Source organism: Myotis davidii, unplaced genomic scaffold (assembly GCF_000327345.1).
Source record: "Myotis davidii unplaced genomic scaffold, ASM32734v1 scaffold44, whole genome shotgun sequence".
NCBI classification, from domain to species: Eukaryota; Metazoa; Chordata; class Mammalia; order Chiroptera; family Vespertilionidae; genus Myotis; species Myotis davidii.
The window spans coordinates 8,025,562-8,042,793 of NW_006299705.1; the positions used below are offsets into that span (position 1 = coordinate 8,025,562).

General features: G+C 39.4%; 1 protein-coding gene across 2 annotated transcripts in view; it reads left to right on the forward strand.

Annotated features, from left to right (window-relative positions):
* VCAN (versican) overlaps window positions 1-17,232 on the forward strand; it is a 104,401-nt gene that overhangs the window by 7,348 nt on the left and 79,821 nt on the right. For both annotated transcript variants that reach the window (XM_006775509.2, XM_015571658.1), the window contains exons 2-5: window positions 4,856-4,931; window positions 12,567-12,941; window positions 16,314-16,488; window positions 16,574-16,701. In XM_006775509.2, the coding sequence (XP_006775572.1) occupies window positions 4,862-4,931; window positions 12,567-12,941; window positions 16,314-16,488; window positions 16,574-16,701 (748 nt within the window). In that variant the 5' untranslated portion in view covers window positions 4,856-4,861. The remainder of the gene's footprint in view (window positions 1-4,855; window positions 4,932-12,566; window positions 12,942-16,313; window positions 16,489-16,573; window positions 16,702-17,232) is intronic.

Below are 17,232 nucleotides of genomic sequence, written 5' to 3' on the forward strand. Positions count from 1 at the left end.
CCCTCAAGGGGCCACAGAGCTGCATGTGGCTCACGAGCCGCGGTTTGCCGACCGCTGTCCTAGACAGTTGATTGTCTGAGGTAACTAATTCAAAGACCGGAAGACAAAACCACTATTTGTGTCCTTAAGTCACCCTTTGCTCAGTGAGGCTTCCCCAAGATCAAGGGAGAATATTAAAAGTCTGTTTGCTAGAACTTTGGCTCTCTCTTTCTCTGAGGCAGCCCATTCCTGGAGTGACCTTTATTCTCTCTGCAGTCGTTTTTCATGGATAGGAGTCTGGTTGACCTTGTCTCTTGTGTCTCCCTGGCAATTAGACAGCCACAGTCAGCTGTGTCTTGATTGTTCAAAGACTTTCTCCTCTTCTCATTGACTTTGCTGGAGTAGAATGCTAAATATAGGCACGGGTTCTCCTATCTCCCAGGTCTTTCTATGTAGACAGACTCGTTATCACTAATAGATTATGCTTACAAGCCTGACAGGAAGAGCAGAGAAATAGAAATGGGGGTTTGAGTGGTGCTGAAAAAACAAAACAAAAAAGAAGTTTCTCACTTAGTAGGATCAAGAAGGGAAATAGTGTGCCTTTGCACTTGGACATAGCCTTAAGAAAATTAGAGAAATGAATGAATGCCCATGGTCTCAGGCAACTAAGCTCAGTAAAACACTTTGAGATATTTACTAAAGAGATAATGACCATCCTTTAGATCACGGGGTTGTAAATTTGGGTGCCTACAAGGAACAGGCATGTAGTAGAAATGGATGAGAAGCCCAGTGGGGTCAGTGATAACCTTGAGCACACAGAGCCAAGCTGAGAGGCTGCTCATTGCTTAGAGTTAGTGACTGGCCAGCTGGAAGATGAACCTACAGTTGCTAGATCTGAATTTTTTTTTTTTTTAAGTCAGAGATGTGAGACTTAGTATGAAAACTCAAAGTTTTACATGTCGGCAACTTATTTAAACATAATTTTACAAATGTAGTTAAAATGTGACCAATGTATCTCTCCCTTATATTTTCAGTATTCTGGCTTCATTCCTTATCCTTGTCTTAAGGGCAATTTTAAGGCAAGTGGTGAGAATACTTGTTACATTAAGGATGAAGTATGGTACATGGAGTTAGACTTTGAGTGTCTGTCTTGGAGGAGATGAGGATGTAGGAGATCCATTCCTGGGGCAGGATCATATCTCTACTCTGGGTTTGTTATGAGATCCAATAGTCTAGATGTTGACAAACATCAGATATTATTGTGTCATGGTGAATAACCAACTAGACTGATTTAAATCTACTTCAGGTATTAATTAGCCTACTTGCCCATATTCATAAGGGATTATTGGCACTCTGCTGCTTAAAAGTGTGTTTCTGAATAGAATATGGAAGCATTAGTTATGCATTTGGTTGGTGTATGAATCTCCTTCAGGGGTCTACTCGAAACCTGGCACTGTGGAACTACTGTGGGGATTAGTAAGTTGAATATGGTTCTAGCTCTGCCTGCCAGAGCTAGGTCTACAGAGGAGATAAAACATGTTTACAAATACTGATTCAAAGCACATAGGATAATTCATTGTAAGCACAGAATTGCACACATCTCCTATAGTAGTAGCCCAAGTTATAACAATCAAATATAAGAGCTTCAAATACTTTTTGTTTTGCTATTAGTAATATGAAACCAGGAAAAGAACACCTGAGAAAGACTGAATGAGTAAGTTCAATAACAAATATTGAGTACTGAGTACACCGTGTATCACTGAGCTATATGTCATATGCATTATTTTATCAATTCTTACAATCACTCCAATAATTACTACTTTAAAAAAAAATATTTTTATTGATTTTTTACAGAGAGGAAGGGAGAGGGATAGAGAGTTAGAAACATCGATGAGAGAGAAACATCCATCAGCTGCCTCCTGCATACCTCCTACAGGGGTTGTGCCTGCAACCAAGGTACATGCCCTTGACCAGAATCGACCCTGGGACCCTTGAGTCCGCAGGCTGATGCTCTATCCAGTGAGCCAAACTGGTTAGGGCTAATTACTACTTTTTAAGGAATGTATTTTTATTTATTTCAGAGAGGAAGGGAGAGGCAGAGAGAGATAGCAACATCAATGATGAGAATCATTGATTGGCTGCCTCCTGTAGGCCCCCTACTGGTATTGAGCCCACAACCTGCGCATATGCCCTTAAAGGGGAATTGAACCTGGGACCCTTCCGTTGCTCTATCCACTGAGCCAAACTGGCTAGGGCAATTAAGTACTTACTTTTGACAATTAATTAGCTACTGAAAATGAAAGAATTAGTAATTTACCTAAAATCACAGAGTATAAGTACAGGATTCAGAACTTGAATTTCAGGACTACTTGACCATGGAGTCCAGATTTTTAACAATATGCTTATAAACATTTCTGGAGGAAGGGGTGGATAGCCACAGAAAAAAAACTAAGAACAATTTTTCTTTCAGGATGATAGGATATTATTGTTTATAAGTACATTTATAGAAAGTTTTCTTATTTGGATTCAGTGAATATTCATAGAATGCATTTTCTTTGATAGCGTTTTATGATATAATTTAAAATTTCATTTTTATGGAAACTTTTAACTAGAGAGCAGTGGTTCTCAACCTTCCTAATGCCACGACCCTTTAATACAGTTCCTCATGTTGCGGTGACCCCCAATTTCATTGTTACAAATTGAACATAATTAAAGCATAGTGATTAATCACAAAAACAATATGTAATTATATATGTGTCTTCCAATGGTCTTAGGCGACCCCTGTGAAAGGGTCGTTCGACCCCAAAGGGGTCGCGACCAACAGGTTGAGAACCGCTGCTATAGAGTGTGTGAAATTGATATCTTTATTTTTACCTGAAATATTGTAATGGCATTGAGATATAGATGTATACTTTCTGTTTGCTGTGGTATCTTATAATAATTCCAGAAATGTAGAAATCTAGTTTCCCAGTTAGTGTTAAACACTGTTTATTAGCATATCCCAGCAATTACATGCTAAATTATAAATTTAATAGTCAAGGTTCCTTTAAGATTATCAGCTGTTCATTGTGAGTTGTCTAATGGCCTGAAAAATACACATGTAATGTGTTAAATTAAAAAATGCTCTTTAGGAAATATCTGGAATCTTATAATTTTATTTTCACACTTATTTCAAGATATATAAAATAAAACAATCAAATGGAGAATAACATCCAGGAAAAATAAATAGCTGGCATAAATTATGAGATTGAAACTGAGATTAAATTGGACTTGGATTCTTATAGCATTTGGTTTTCAATCTAGGTTTCCTAAATAATACAGATTTTAGATATTTTGTAAGGAAAGTGTTAGGAAATTATGTAGGACACTAATTCAAATATGTGTCAGTAAGATGCCTTCAGCTACAAGTAACAAAATTCCCTGATTTTACTGGGTTTAAATAAGCAAGGAATTTATTATCTCATATAAAAGGAAGTTCAAAGGTATGGCTCACTCTAGGCTTAAGCTCTGTTTCTCCTGAGTCTTTTTGAGCTTCACCCCCTGAGGCTATCTTACACATTCATGGATGAAAGGTGGCTACAACAGCTCGAGAAGAATTATCCTATCATGATAATGTGCAGTGAAGAAAAGCAACCATCTTTTCCATTTGCTCTCTTAAAGTTGAATATACCTTTCCCAGGAGCACCTGCTCGAACCCCTGCAGAGATCTCCTCACATTTCATTGGCCAAAATCACATTATACATTTATTTCAAAACTGATCACTGGTGACAGGAATTGGATTTCCTTAGGACAGTCAGGGTCACCCCTTGGCTGGGGTTTGACCCAGGGTCCTCTAAAATATATGTCTGTGTGAAGGAGGGTAGATACTAGAATGGAAGCAGAGTATTGTTGGAAAGGAGAAAGAGGAATGGCTACTTGTAACCGACCGACATTGCCTACCTTAGAATAGTCTAAATGTGGCTGAGAAGGGCGTGACTGTGGAGATCAAATAATCTTCAAAATCCTTCAGAGATTGGCTCTTTGATTTCTAGATAGTCCCCAACACTAGTACTTACCTTCTTCATAATTACAGCTTCTTAGAAATTTGAGCTGGAAGAGACCATTTGAGTCTGTTTGTTGAAACGACTTCCCCAAAGTCACACAGTAAATTAATGGCAAAGCAAGGGCAGGTTTCTTGACTCAGAACAGGGTGTTTCCCTTCATTCGTTACCCTTCCGACGTTAGAATTATTAGAATGGCTTTAAAAGTCCTGGCAAGCACTACTTTTTTTTTTTTTTTGGTAATTAACAGTTCCTCATAATACGTTTATTTTGTTTGTGCAGCTTCCTAGAAACTAAATTGAGTCTGTTCTTTAAAAAAACCTGCTGAAGTCTTTAATCTCTGTTTTGATATCATGTGCATGAACCACCAGGCTTCTTACCTCACATTTGATACAAATCTTCTTTCAACATCTCTCCCTATTGCTTCCCTATCTTCTCTCACTCCATCTATGACCAATTTCCTGTTTCCAAGCAGACTTTGTGGTCAACCCTTTCTCTTGTGCCAGTTCCTAGCCACTAGGAAGAAGGCTGTGGTCCTGACTGTTCTTCCTATAGCCTACCCAGTTGTGGTTGTCCCACACATTCATGTTGTTATGTCCCCCAAATCAGGTTCTGGGATTATTTTGGTAACTACCGTATTGGGAGAGAGTCAAACTAATCATTAAAGTGCTAGGACAGCCTCTCCTATTTTAATTTCTCTCCTGATTTTACAATCCAAAAGGAGCTGCTTCTTTTACTTTGATTACATGTACACGTAGTGTACAAATAACGTGATTTATGGCCCATCATAAGCCTAAATGCTTATGATTTACTTTGTATTTTTCTTCATTTTCAGGACAAGATGTTGATTAATATAAAGAGCATCTTATGGATGTGCTCTACCTTAATAGCAACCCATGCACTACGTAAAGGTGAGTGTCTGGTACCAATTTCCTTGTTGCTAAGCAAAATAAAAATTTGAGTATTGGGGCATGAAATGGCAATATGGAATTACTAGAATAAAGGATGATTTTTTTTTATCTATTCAGTGCTGAAAATGTTTAGTTAAAATATTATTAGGCTGAAAACTGGTTTTCAATCAATCAATCAATCAATCAAAACAAAATAATGAACAAGATGCCAAAAGAAACAAGAGGGCTTTCAGTAACTTCCCAGGTTACTTCCAGACTGTGCAAAAAGGCTCCTACAGCCACCCTTTGGTATCACAGGAGATTGGTTCCAGGACCCTCCACAGATACCAAAATCTGAGAATGTTCAATTCATTTTATGTCACTAGAGGCCCAATGAATGAAAATTCGTGCACTTGGGCGGGGGGGAGGGTGTCCCTCAGCCCGGCCTGTGCCCTCTCGCAGTCCAGGACCCCTTGGGGGACATTCAACTGATGGCGTAGGCCTGCTCCCTGGGGGATCAGGTTTAAGCTGGCAGTCAGACATCCCTCTGTCAGCCCAGAGGCCCTTGGTGGTTATCTGACTAATGGTTTAGCAGTCCTAAGCCGTTAGTCGGACATCCTTAGTACTGCTATGGAGACGGGAGGGGCTCCCACCACCACTGCTGCTGCACTGGCCAGCCATGAGCCAGCTTCTGGCTGAGTGGCACTCCCCCTGTGGAAGCACACTGATCACCAGGGGGCAGCTCCTGCGTTGAGTGTCTGCCCCCTGGTGGTCAGTGTGTGTCATAGTTACTGGTCATCTCCAGTCATCCCACCATTAAGGTCAATTTGCATATTATCCTTTTATTATATAAGATGGCATAATATTTGCATATAACCTATGTTCATCCTCCCATATACTTTAAATCATGTATAGGTTATTTATAATGCCTAATATAACTAGAGGCCCGGTGCACAAAAATTTGTGCACTTGGGGGGAAGGAGGGGTCCCTCAGCCCGGCCTGTGCCCTCTCACAGTCTAGGACCCCTCAGGGGATGACCACCTGCTGGCTTAGGCCTGCTCCCGGGGAGATTGGGCCTAAGATGGCAATCAGACATCCCTCTGGCAGCCCGGCAGCCCTCAGGAGATGTCCACTTGCCAGCGGGGAGCAGACCTAAGCTGCAGTCTGACATCTTTAGTGCTGCTGAGGAGGTTGGAGAGGCCCCCACCACAGCCCCCCGCCAGCAGGGTCACAGATCTGGTCCTGGACCCCGGACAGCCTTAAGCATTGACCCCCGCCCAGCAGGGTCACAGATCTGGTCCTAGACTACAGACAGCCTTGCCCGCTGCCGCCCGCCTTCAGTATGCAAATTAGCTGCCATCTTGTTGCTTCAGGGTGGGGGTCCCCACTAGGGTGCCTGGCTAGCCTGGATGAGGGGATGATGGCTGTTTGCAGCTGGTCACGCCCCCTTCAGGGTGGGCATCCCCACTGGGGTGCCTGGCCAGTCTGGGTAGGGGCTGAGGGCCATTTTCAGGCTTGCGGGTGACTGAAGCTCCCAACCACTCCTTTTTTTCTATTTTTCTTTTTTATTCTGGGATTTATTTACCTTCTATAGCTGTCACTGGAACTGAGAGCCAGCTTTAGTTCTGAGGCTCGGCTCCAGCTCTGAGGCCTCGGTTGCTGAAAGCAGGTATCTGGTTTTGTTTGGGTTTTATAATGGAAACTCTGTTGCAGCTCCAGCTCTGAGGCCCAGCTGGCTGAAAGCAGGTTCCTAGTGTTTGTTTAGCTTCTATAATTGCAATATTGTTTCTTAGAGTGCAGCTCAGAGGCCGGCAGTGGCAGGCGGGGAACCTTGTCTTCCTCCATCACTGGAGCAAGCAAGCCTCCTGTTCGCTTCAGCTGCCTGGCTGCCGGCCGCCATCTTTGTTGGCAGTTAATTTGCATATTGCCCTGATTAGCCAATGGGAAGGGTAGCGAAGTTACGGTTAATTACCATGTTTGTCTATTATTAGATAAGATGTGAATGCTGTGTAAAGTATGGTTTAGGGAATAATGACAAGGAAAAAAGTCTGTACATGTTCAGTATAGAGGCAACCATTTAAATTGGATGGAGTGATACTTAAACTTTGAATCTTGAAGAATGAGTTGAAGTAGAACTGTAAAGAACAAGGGAATGGACTACCAAGCAGAAAAAATTACTTGAGAAAAGACATGTAATATGAAAGTGTGATGGAATTATAGATTAGTTCAGAGAGTCTGAAGTGTAGAACCACATAGTACACATCAGCAACAACATAAGATTTTAAAAATTTCAATTTTCAGTTGGTTGAGTCTATGGATGCAGAACTTACAGTTACAGAGGGCCAACTATATATGTCATTGGGCAATTTTTCCGTCTTCTTTAATATTACTCAAAGACTTTCCTACTAAAAAGAAAGAAAGAAAGAAAGAAAGAAAGAAAGAAAGAAAGAAAGAAAGAGAGAAAGAAATACTATCAAACTCTCAGGAGACTAGATTTTGAGAAAAACCAAGAAAATAAAGAGAAGACTGAGAGCCAAGTATTTGCCCCTACCTCCCTTTCTTCTCTCTCTCTCTCTCTCTCCCTCTCTCCCTCCTACCCTTCCTCCCTCCCTCTCTCCCTCTCTCCTCCCTTCCCTCTATAACTGGATAAGTTCACATGCACTTTTTTTCTTAGCTTTAAATTACATATCCACCAAATGAATGTTTTATAATTCCAAATTTGTGGACTATGGTCCATGAAGAATGTTACTGCCTTGAATTTCAGTGATCTATTCCTGTCTAGTGTACCTCTCCAGAGTCAACTTCCACTTTTTTCTCAACTCATTCTATACTTCAGACTCTCTGAACTAATCTATAATTCCATCACACTTTCATATTACATGTCTTTTCTCAAGTAATTTTTTCTGCTTGGTAGTCCATTCTCTTGTTCTTTACAGTTCTACTTCAACTTATTCTTCAAGATTCAAAGTTTAAGTATCACTCCATCCATCCATCCATCCATCCATCCACCCCATCCATTCATATACAGTATATCTATCACTGTATTAAATACTTTACTCCAAAAATAAGGGTTTTTTTTTTAAAAAAATAAAACTATGATCATAATTAAGAAATGCAATTAGTTGGGGCTAATTTCAGAAGAATTTAATTTTTTATATGCGAGGCAAAGTTGAAAACATAAAATCCGCATAAAACAGATTTATCAAGTTTATATTTAGGCACACAGCAGTACCTAGTTGTAAGTCAACACAAGTACTTACATCCTGAGTTTTTTTCCTGTTTATTCTTAGGCCTTCAAAAAGTCAATAACTAACATTAAGGAACATCTTGCATATGGGTCATTGGCTTTATTTTAATACACAAAGAGCTCTTTGCTTTAATAATACCCATTATATTGATTATCTAGCACTGATCTAGTTATTTGAATATTCTTCTAATATTAATAAATGGAGTCATGCATAGTCATGAGTAAATAAATGTGCCACGCCAGCACAGCCAGGTTTGGTGAGCCTGAGAGGGGGCGGCGAGGGATTAAGAAGAGACAGACAAGAGAATAAAGCTGGGTCTGGGTGGGACGCTGCCCTCTCTGATGGAGAGACAGTGCTGCCTGCAAGCCGAGTCTTTATTTTATATCCAGATTCCACAGGCAAAGTAAGGGCGTGGTCAAGATGTATACAACATTCTCATGGGTTTTGAATCTATTCAATTACATGCACCTGATCAAGCTTTGTTTACTTGCTGCATCTCAGGCAGCCTGTATCACTTAGCCACCTGGGAGCCGCTCTCCACAAATAAACAAGAGAATAATGTTTATCACCTGAGAAAGAGATAAATTCCCATACTCTCAATCTGACATGTTTTTGGCCAAGGTCTCTGTGTTTATATGTGTGTTTGATCAAATGATGTAGATGGAATTCACATCAGCCTTCTTCTACAATTTGACTAACAGAGAATGAAAGATAATTGGTTATTCATTATTTATTTCTCTCTTACTGTATTCATTTAGATCACTAACCATCTGGTGGGAACAGTGAATTTTTTTTAGCATTCATTTTTATTACTTGGATTGTCAGAATTTCAGACAAGTTCTTGCAGGTAGCAATTTTCTTTTTAAAACAGGAATAGTCTATAAACATTATCCTCTGAACTACTTAATTTCTTTCTTAAAATATTTAGATTTAGTGAACTTAGTTTTTGTGACCCAGTACATTAAGACCCACGATTTCATACACAAAAGAGCTGACCACACAGCTTTTCGTTAATCCTGGATTCTATATGGAATATATATTTATATCTAACTAACCAAAGCTTTTACTTTTCTTGTACCTATAAACATCCAGGACAATACATAGCCCTTGGAAAGTTTTCCTTTTGACATCATTTTGTTCCAATATGTCTTTTCATTACCACAGAGTTATTAAGAAATGCTCTAAGTTTCTGAAACCTCCCGATTGGATAGATTGGGCTGAATCTCATTTCTGCTCCTACACATCTAAAACTGTGAAAAGAACTATCATTTAGTAATAAATTAAGAAACTGGAAGTCACTTACCCTAGAACAGTGGTCGGCAAACTGCGGCTCGCGAGCCACATGCAGCTCTTTGGCCCCTTGAGTGTGACCACAAAGTTTCAATTGCACTGTACGTGCACACCCACACGTGGTATTTTGTGGAAGAGCCACACTCAAGGGGCCGCAGTTTGCCGACCACTGCCTAAGAATCATTTTTAAGGAGGTGATAAAGAGTCTTATAATTTATACCATCATTGAGGTTGATGATAATGTTGTTATTTCTCCATTATAAAAAGCAATACTTTATTTCTGGTGAAGTCAATCATATAAATAATTCTTCAGGAAGGAAGATAAGATTTTCTAGAACATAAAGATAAATGTCAATTAGGAGGTTCTTAGGTCATAGAATTCTCACCCCTTCCCTTCTCAGCACCCCTATTCTTGGCTAAATAAATAAATAAATAAGTAAAAAATAAAAAAATTGTGTAGTCATTGTCTCCCTAATGGGTTCTGAATTAGTGGACTATGTACCAGGTAGTAGTTTCTCTCTGGGAGTCTTCTGTGGACTTTATAGATTTATTTTAAAGATCATGGAATTGCTAACAGTTTTCAGTTCAGAAAGTAATTTAAAAAACAGGATGGATTAGAAATAGGCTAGGTACAGACTCTGGAAATGAAACAAAACTAATTCAGGGACAAAGGAAGATCCTATTAGATACCAAAGCTGAAAGATTCCTTGATTAGGTGTAAGGAGATCTGTGTTCTGGCCTAGGTGTGTCACCAGCCAGCTGGGATCTAGAATGTCACTTCCTCTTAGTGGAGCATCCTTAGTGAAAGATGGGACCATTTTCACTCAGGATGAGCTTTAAGTAAGAGAATTTATTTTGTAAGTCAAGGAGGCCATTAAAAATAGGATTATTCCATTGCTATTAGATTCTAAAATATTAATAGTGTTTGTAACATTTTAAAGATTAACTTAGTTCAGCTAATAGCACACTTCACTTAATGTTTATTTGATCTTGAATGCCTTAAATCCAGTTTTGAACAAGCTTAATATAATTTGATAAAATGATAAAGAAATTTATGACAGCAATGATTATTATAAATTTGGAATGGTTACTGGTTTCTGTAATCAATACAGTAAATATTAAACTGTATTAGTTATTTCATATTTAATTGTATCACATGAAGGATTTTATAGGCCAGTCCTTCTGAAGTTAAATTTCAATCTCTGGCAATAGGGAGTATTTTTTTTCTTAAAGATCATAATATCTTCACATCTTCCTGCAATTTTCAAAATGACTTATCCCCACTGAATCCACAGGGCTATATTGACAGCTATATAATTTCTGATGCATATCCATATTCACATGTGTGTTACCAACACTTTTGACCATTAACATACTAAGTGTTAGATATACATCATTTGGTTAATTAAAAATCATTATTTCACTCCACCTAGAGGCTACTATTAACTTGTTCATCATATTTTCATTAAGTGTAAGTTGCTTGTATATTAATAATAATTTCTATTGTTATTACCAAAATATTGTCTGGCCAATTAGTAGACTGGAAGATGGGGCTAGGGTGGGGAGGGAGTGAAAGAAAATTTCTTTTGCATGTAATAGTGTTAAATTGTAGCCAATGCCTTCTTTCTCATTAAAAGTTTAAAGGTTTAAACAGAAAGACATTGTGCTGATTAATACTTTAGGACAGTTATGTGAACAGCTGCCAACTTTCCCCCAGGATATAATCTAGAGGTAATGTTTCACTGCAAAGTGATTGCAGCTGGATTTGTCATTATGATGAAAGCCTTTGGTTTAAACCCTGAACCAAAAAGGGTCCCTCCAAGTGTTAGACTTGCCCCGCTCCAGTCTCCAGAAGTAGTTTTTTAATTTTCACTTCCTCTTTGAGTTTTATTTTCATTTCCTTTAAGGTAATGTGGCAGTTATCTTAACAAACATTTTTCATCTTCTGACCTGTGACATAAATTTACCTTTTAACTGCTCTTTCTAGCATTGTTTTAGTCCTTTCAACCTGCATGGCTGATTCTAATCTTATTTTGGCCTTGATTGCTTGCTCTCCTATAGTTGCCTTATAGTATCACTTATTTGTTCATGTTAAACACTGAATTGCAAATAATTTAAAATTAATATCATATTTTTGGTGGATAAAATGAACATTATTTATCCCTGTCTTTGTTATGAACATTATTGAAATTATATACTATTCTCTGTGTAGAAAATCATTCTCATTATTTCATGCTAGAGGCTTGGGGCACGAAATTCATGTACTGGGGGGTGGGGAGGTGGTACCTCAGCACGACTGGTGCCCTCTCTCAGTCCAGGAGCCCTCAGGGGATGTACGACTGCCAGCTTAGGCCTGCTCCTTGCAGGACATTCTTAGCACTACTGTGGAGGCAGGAGAGGCTCCCGCCACCACCGCCGCTGCGCTGGCCACCTGTGAGCTCGGCTCAGGGCTTCTGGCTGAGTGGTGCTCCCCCTGTGGGAATGCACTGACCACCAGGGGTCAGCTCCTGTGTTGAGCGTCTGCCCCCTGGTGGTCAGTGCATGTCATAGTGACCGGTCATTCTGCCATTCAGTCAGTTTGCATATTAGCCTTTAATGCCTGCAGGGTCAGGCCAAAACCAGCTCTCCAACATCCCCCAAGGGGCCCCAGATTGCGAGAGGGTGGAGGCTAGGCCAAGGGCCTCCATGGGTACATGATCGGAGCCGGGGAGGGACGCGGGAGGTTGGCCAGCCAGGGAGGGACCATGGGAAGGCTCCAGGGCTTGTCCGGCCCGTCTTGCTCAGTCCTGATAATCCAGACTCCAGCAGCAAGCTAACCTACTGGTTAGAGCATATGCCCCCTGGTGGTTAGTGCACGTCATAGCGACTGGTCAACTGGTTGACTGTCTGCCTCCTGGTGGTCAGTGCATGTCATAGTGAGTGGTTGAGTGGCCTTAGCATATCATTAGCATATTACGCTTTGATTGGTTGAACGGATGACTGGACAACCGGACACTTAGCATATTAGGCTTTTATTAGATAGGATATGGATAAGAGTTTCTTTTCCACTCACATATTAAATAGACTCAGTTTGGGCTTTTTTAGGAATGTTAATTTGGTATTTTCTCTTTCTTCTAGTCAAAGTGGAAAAAAGCCCACCTGTGAAGGGCTCCCTCTCTGGAAAAGTCAACCTACCTTGTCATTTCTCAACCATGCCCACCTTACCACCCAGTTATAACACCAGCGAATTTCTCCGAATCAAATGGTCTAAGATTGAATTGGACAAGAGTGGAAAGGATTTAAAGGAGACTACTGTTCTTGTGGCTCAAGATGGGAATATCAAGATTGGCCAGGACTACAAGGGGAGAGTGTCTGTGCCTACACATCCCGAGGATGTGGGTGATGCCTCACTCACCATGGTCAAACTGCTTGCCAGCGACGCGGGACTCTACCGCTGCGATGTCATGTTTGGGATTGAAGACACACAGGAGACAGTGTCATTGACGGTGGACGGTAAGGCTTTTGGAATCTATAAGAAGGTAGTAAAACATGATACCTGGTTCAGAAGTGTTGTGGAACAGTAACTCTTGTTTGGGGTTTGGACAATTGGAAAAACCATCAGTCATCCCAACAGTCCATGTCTTTCACCAAAATGAACTGTTATTTATTGGGGGTAGGGGAGCCAGGGAGGTGACTTCTTGCACAGCAACTTCAATGATTCAATGTAGTCTGTAAATAATGTACAATGATTCATTATACTCTGGAAATAATGAATATGAAGACATGGTATATAGTTCAAGATCATTACTTTGTTCTTGAGACCTATCAATGATAGCTTTTTAAGACTGTACATGTTAATCTATTTTATTTTAATTTTTACATGTGTGTGTATGCACATATACATATACACACATATGCATATACACATATCCATGTATATACACACACGATAAAATCCCCTTTACTTATTTTTTTCTCACACTCCTAACATTATTTAAAATCTTTGAGTTCACCTGTAAGAAATATAAATTTTATCTTAATTTACATTGAAGATAGAAGGCACTTAATAAGTACCACGGTGCCTAAAAGGACTCAATAAATATTTGAATTGGATCAAAACAAGAACTCAGTGAATTTTTTTAAGGTTTATACAATAGTTAGCTATTAAGTCCTGCAATGAAACATTTGGGTTTTAGCCTTCTTTCAGTAGTGGTTTATATGTCATTTGAATTTAAGTTAGGAGACAAGGCAAAGAAAAATTGCTTTAATTGGGTACATTCATAATGCCATAGCTCTTGGAAGAAGAATATTTTGGCAAGTTACTAAGCAAAATTCTCGAACCCAGACATGATGGAACATAATTTTCTTCCAACCTTCCATTTCCCTATATTTACCTTTCAGAAATATATACAAAGGGCTTTATTAAAACTCTTTCTTGTGTAGCCAAAAGGAAATACTTTAAATTTCAGATGCAACAAGTTAATTTTCTGGACATCCTTTTACAATCAGATTCTATAGCTCTCTCCCATAAATCTATTTTTATGTTAACCAGGCATAGACTAAATACTGTGGACTCATCCATCTTTTAAGCTTTTTATCATTTATTTTAGTTAGCATAGAATTGTTTTGTTCTATTTCTGTTTCTCTAGATAGATGGGTAATAGTGTAAGATGCACACTATATATAAATCTATACAACAGTGTATATAAATATATACTATATAAATATAAATATATTAAATATACATATATTGAAAATATACAAAGGAGTTTAACAACTTCTTACGATTTTCATCATTAAAGAATTAGCAATGGATTTGCCCCTTGCCCTTCTGAAACAATGAAAATCCTCTGCTTAATCTCCTTGGCCCCATGAGATCTTCAAATTCTCCCAACAGTTGCAGATACCTGTACAGGCTGATATTCCTGCCTTGGTCATGGAGGCCCTGTTGTGCGCCTTTACTGCCAATCATCAGTGCGCACGGAAGATTTTTAATTAGCAAGAAGACTATTTGAAGCATCCATCAACATAAGACTAATCCAAAACTGTTCAAATTCTTGCTTAAGCCTTAGGGATTATTACAAACTATGTCTCATACTTCCCCAATGCCACCATATATACTTCTTGGCAATTTCAGATTAGTTCTATAAAGGTACAAATTTTCTGAAAGGCATTTGATGCCTTTTTTTTTTTTTTACAATATTAGAAATGGAAAAACAAATGTTAGATGTCAGTGCATCTACACAGGTCTTTTTGTGTTGGTCCTGATCCGATGTCCTTATCTGTGACATGGCTAGTCTGTTGCCCCATAGTTATTTTATTGGCACACGCCTCAGAGAGAGAATCTAAGGATGTGCATGTCGGAGATTCTTATAAATAGAAGTCAGAACGGGAACGACAGACTCTTGTCAACCCCAGTAAACTATTAGGAGTAAAAGGAGAGTGGAAGATAGTTCAGAAACCAAAATTCATTCTGTGATGTGACTCAATAAAATCTTATCCATGAGACCCAGCTGCCCCAATTTCTATTTTCCAGTGACTTCTCAGGCACATTAGCTTGAGTCACTTTGCAGACTTATAGAAATAAGTCACCATATTTACTCCAGTTAAAAATGGAGATGCTCACCCAGCTAGCGTGACTCAGTGGTTAAGCATCGACCTATGAACCAGGAGGTCAAGTTCGATTCCCGGTCAGGGCACATGCCCGATTGCGGGCTCGACCCCCCAGTGTGTGGCATGCAGGAGGCAGCCAGTCAATGATTCTCTCTCAGCATTGATGTTTCTCTCTCTCTCTCCCTATCCATTCCTCTCTAAAAATCAATGAAAACATATTTTTTAAAAAATTGTGATTCTCTTGCTGAAGTGAGAGGAGAGGACTCACAGCTCCACCTCCAGCTGTTCTTTCCTCAGCCCTCTTTCCTCAGCAAGAACTACTAGTTTATGCAGCTCCTAAAGTACAACAAAATGGAATTTGCGGCAAGTACCAGGATTCCTGACTTCTACCCAGGGAATTGGGAGAACTTTATTTCAGGACTTCTTTGGGATAAAAGTCCCTACATTTTATTTGTAATAGGGGAGACCCTAAAATATGCTGGTCAGTTAGTGGACATGATACACATTTGAATAGTAGTTAGTAGCCTAGCCAACATTTTAAAATTCTTTACCTAAGTTGAATGTCATATCAGTCAAATAACATAAGCAATATTAATTACGCTTTAGGGGAGGAAATTGAGGCTCAGTATATGATTAGAGACTTGTATATGATCAAGGAGCTAATTAGGAATTAAAACAAGACTTCTCACTTATACATAGTGTGATATCTTTTCCACCTTAACATATTGTCTCCGGAAGTAAATATCTCATGTTGTATGTCTAGGGTGTTTATGAAGTGATATTATTGAATGTTCCGTGTGTGTGTGTGTGTGTGTGTGTGTGTGTGTGTTTTGTTTTTTGAGTTGGCCGTGGAAAAAGTCATGAAGTAGAAGCAGGTCTTGTGACCCCCTTAACTCTTTGTATCTCTTGAAATACCTATTCCCTTTAGTTGTTCAGTGTTCCTATGATAGTCTAAATACATCATGCATTAAGTCAACTATGCACCCCTTGGGATTTAGTGGCTTAAATCTTAGATTGTTTATGTGTGAACAGAGAATCTGTGGCTAGGAAACTTTCTAATGGAGCAAAGTGGGAGACCTAGGTGAATGGCATTTCTGGGGCTCCTCATATCACCATAATTTTGCATAATGCTACACAAAGCAAAAATAAAGAATTATCATGATGTTATTACCATGTTAGCAATTAATCTGATATACTGCTCCAGTGAGAAACTTTGCACATTGTTGTGGGAGATTTGAACATGCCAGTAATTGTTTGCTGCTATCTTTGCAGGGGTTGTATTTCACTACAGGGCAGCAACCAGCAGGTACACTCTGAATTTTGAGAATGCACAGAAGGCTTGTTTGGATGTTGGGGCAGTCATAGCAAGTCCAGAGCAGCTCAATGCTGCCTATGAAGACGGATTTGAGCAGTGTGATGCAGGCTGGCTGTCTGATCAGACCGTTAGGTAAGATGTCTGGGGGCCACAGTTTTTAATTCATCAATTTGGGAGTGAGAATAAAGTACTAATTATTAGTCCTTTCTTTCCCAAGATATCCCATCCGGACTCCTCGAGAAGGCTGTTATGGAGATATGATGGGGAAGGAAGGTGTCAGGACCTATGGATTCCGTTCTCCTCATGAAACTTATGACGTGTATTGCTACGTGGACCATCTGGATGGTAAGATGTTTACATTTCTCTAGTGTCCTTTGAACTAAGAGAATTGAGGAAAGACAGGGAGCATGTTGGAATAAAAGAAGTCTTCACACTTGCTTAAATTCCAAACAGCAACATTGAGTTTAAATGACCATATGATTCTGTGGTGAAATAAGCTTAAAGTGGAAAGAGAAGGAGGAGTGTGTAAATGGTTTCGCAGCTTAGAAATGTCTTTAGTTAATAGCAGGTTTTCTTTCAGTCCTGCTGCTGTTGGACTATTTCCAATACACTTTCAGAGTATTAAGAATATAAAGCTGTAAGGGTGGTACCTATTTTTGTGAGAACTTCAGGTAAAATCCTGTGATGACAAACCATGGTGAATCCAAGTGCTGATAAAGACCCTAGAGCACAACCAAACAACCTTAGCTAGCCCAGGAAGGTGGTCATGTTGCACTTCTGTTTATTTTGCTACCCAGATATTCAGAGCAATCATTCATTCATTTGGCCAGTCAACATATTAAAAAAGCCACCTACTTCGTGATAGGTGCTCTACTA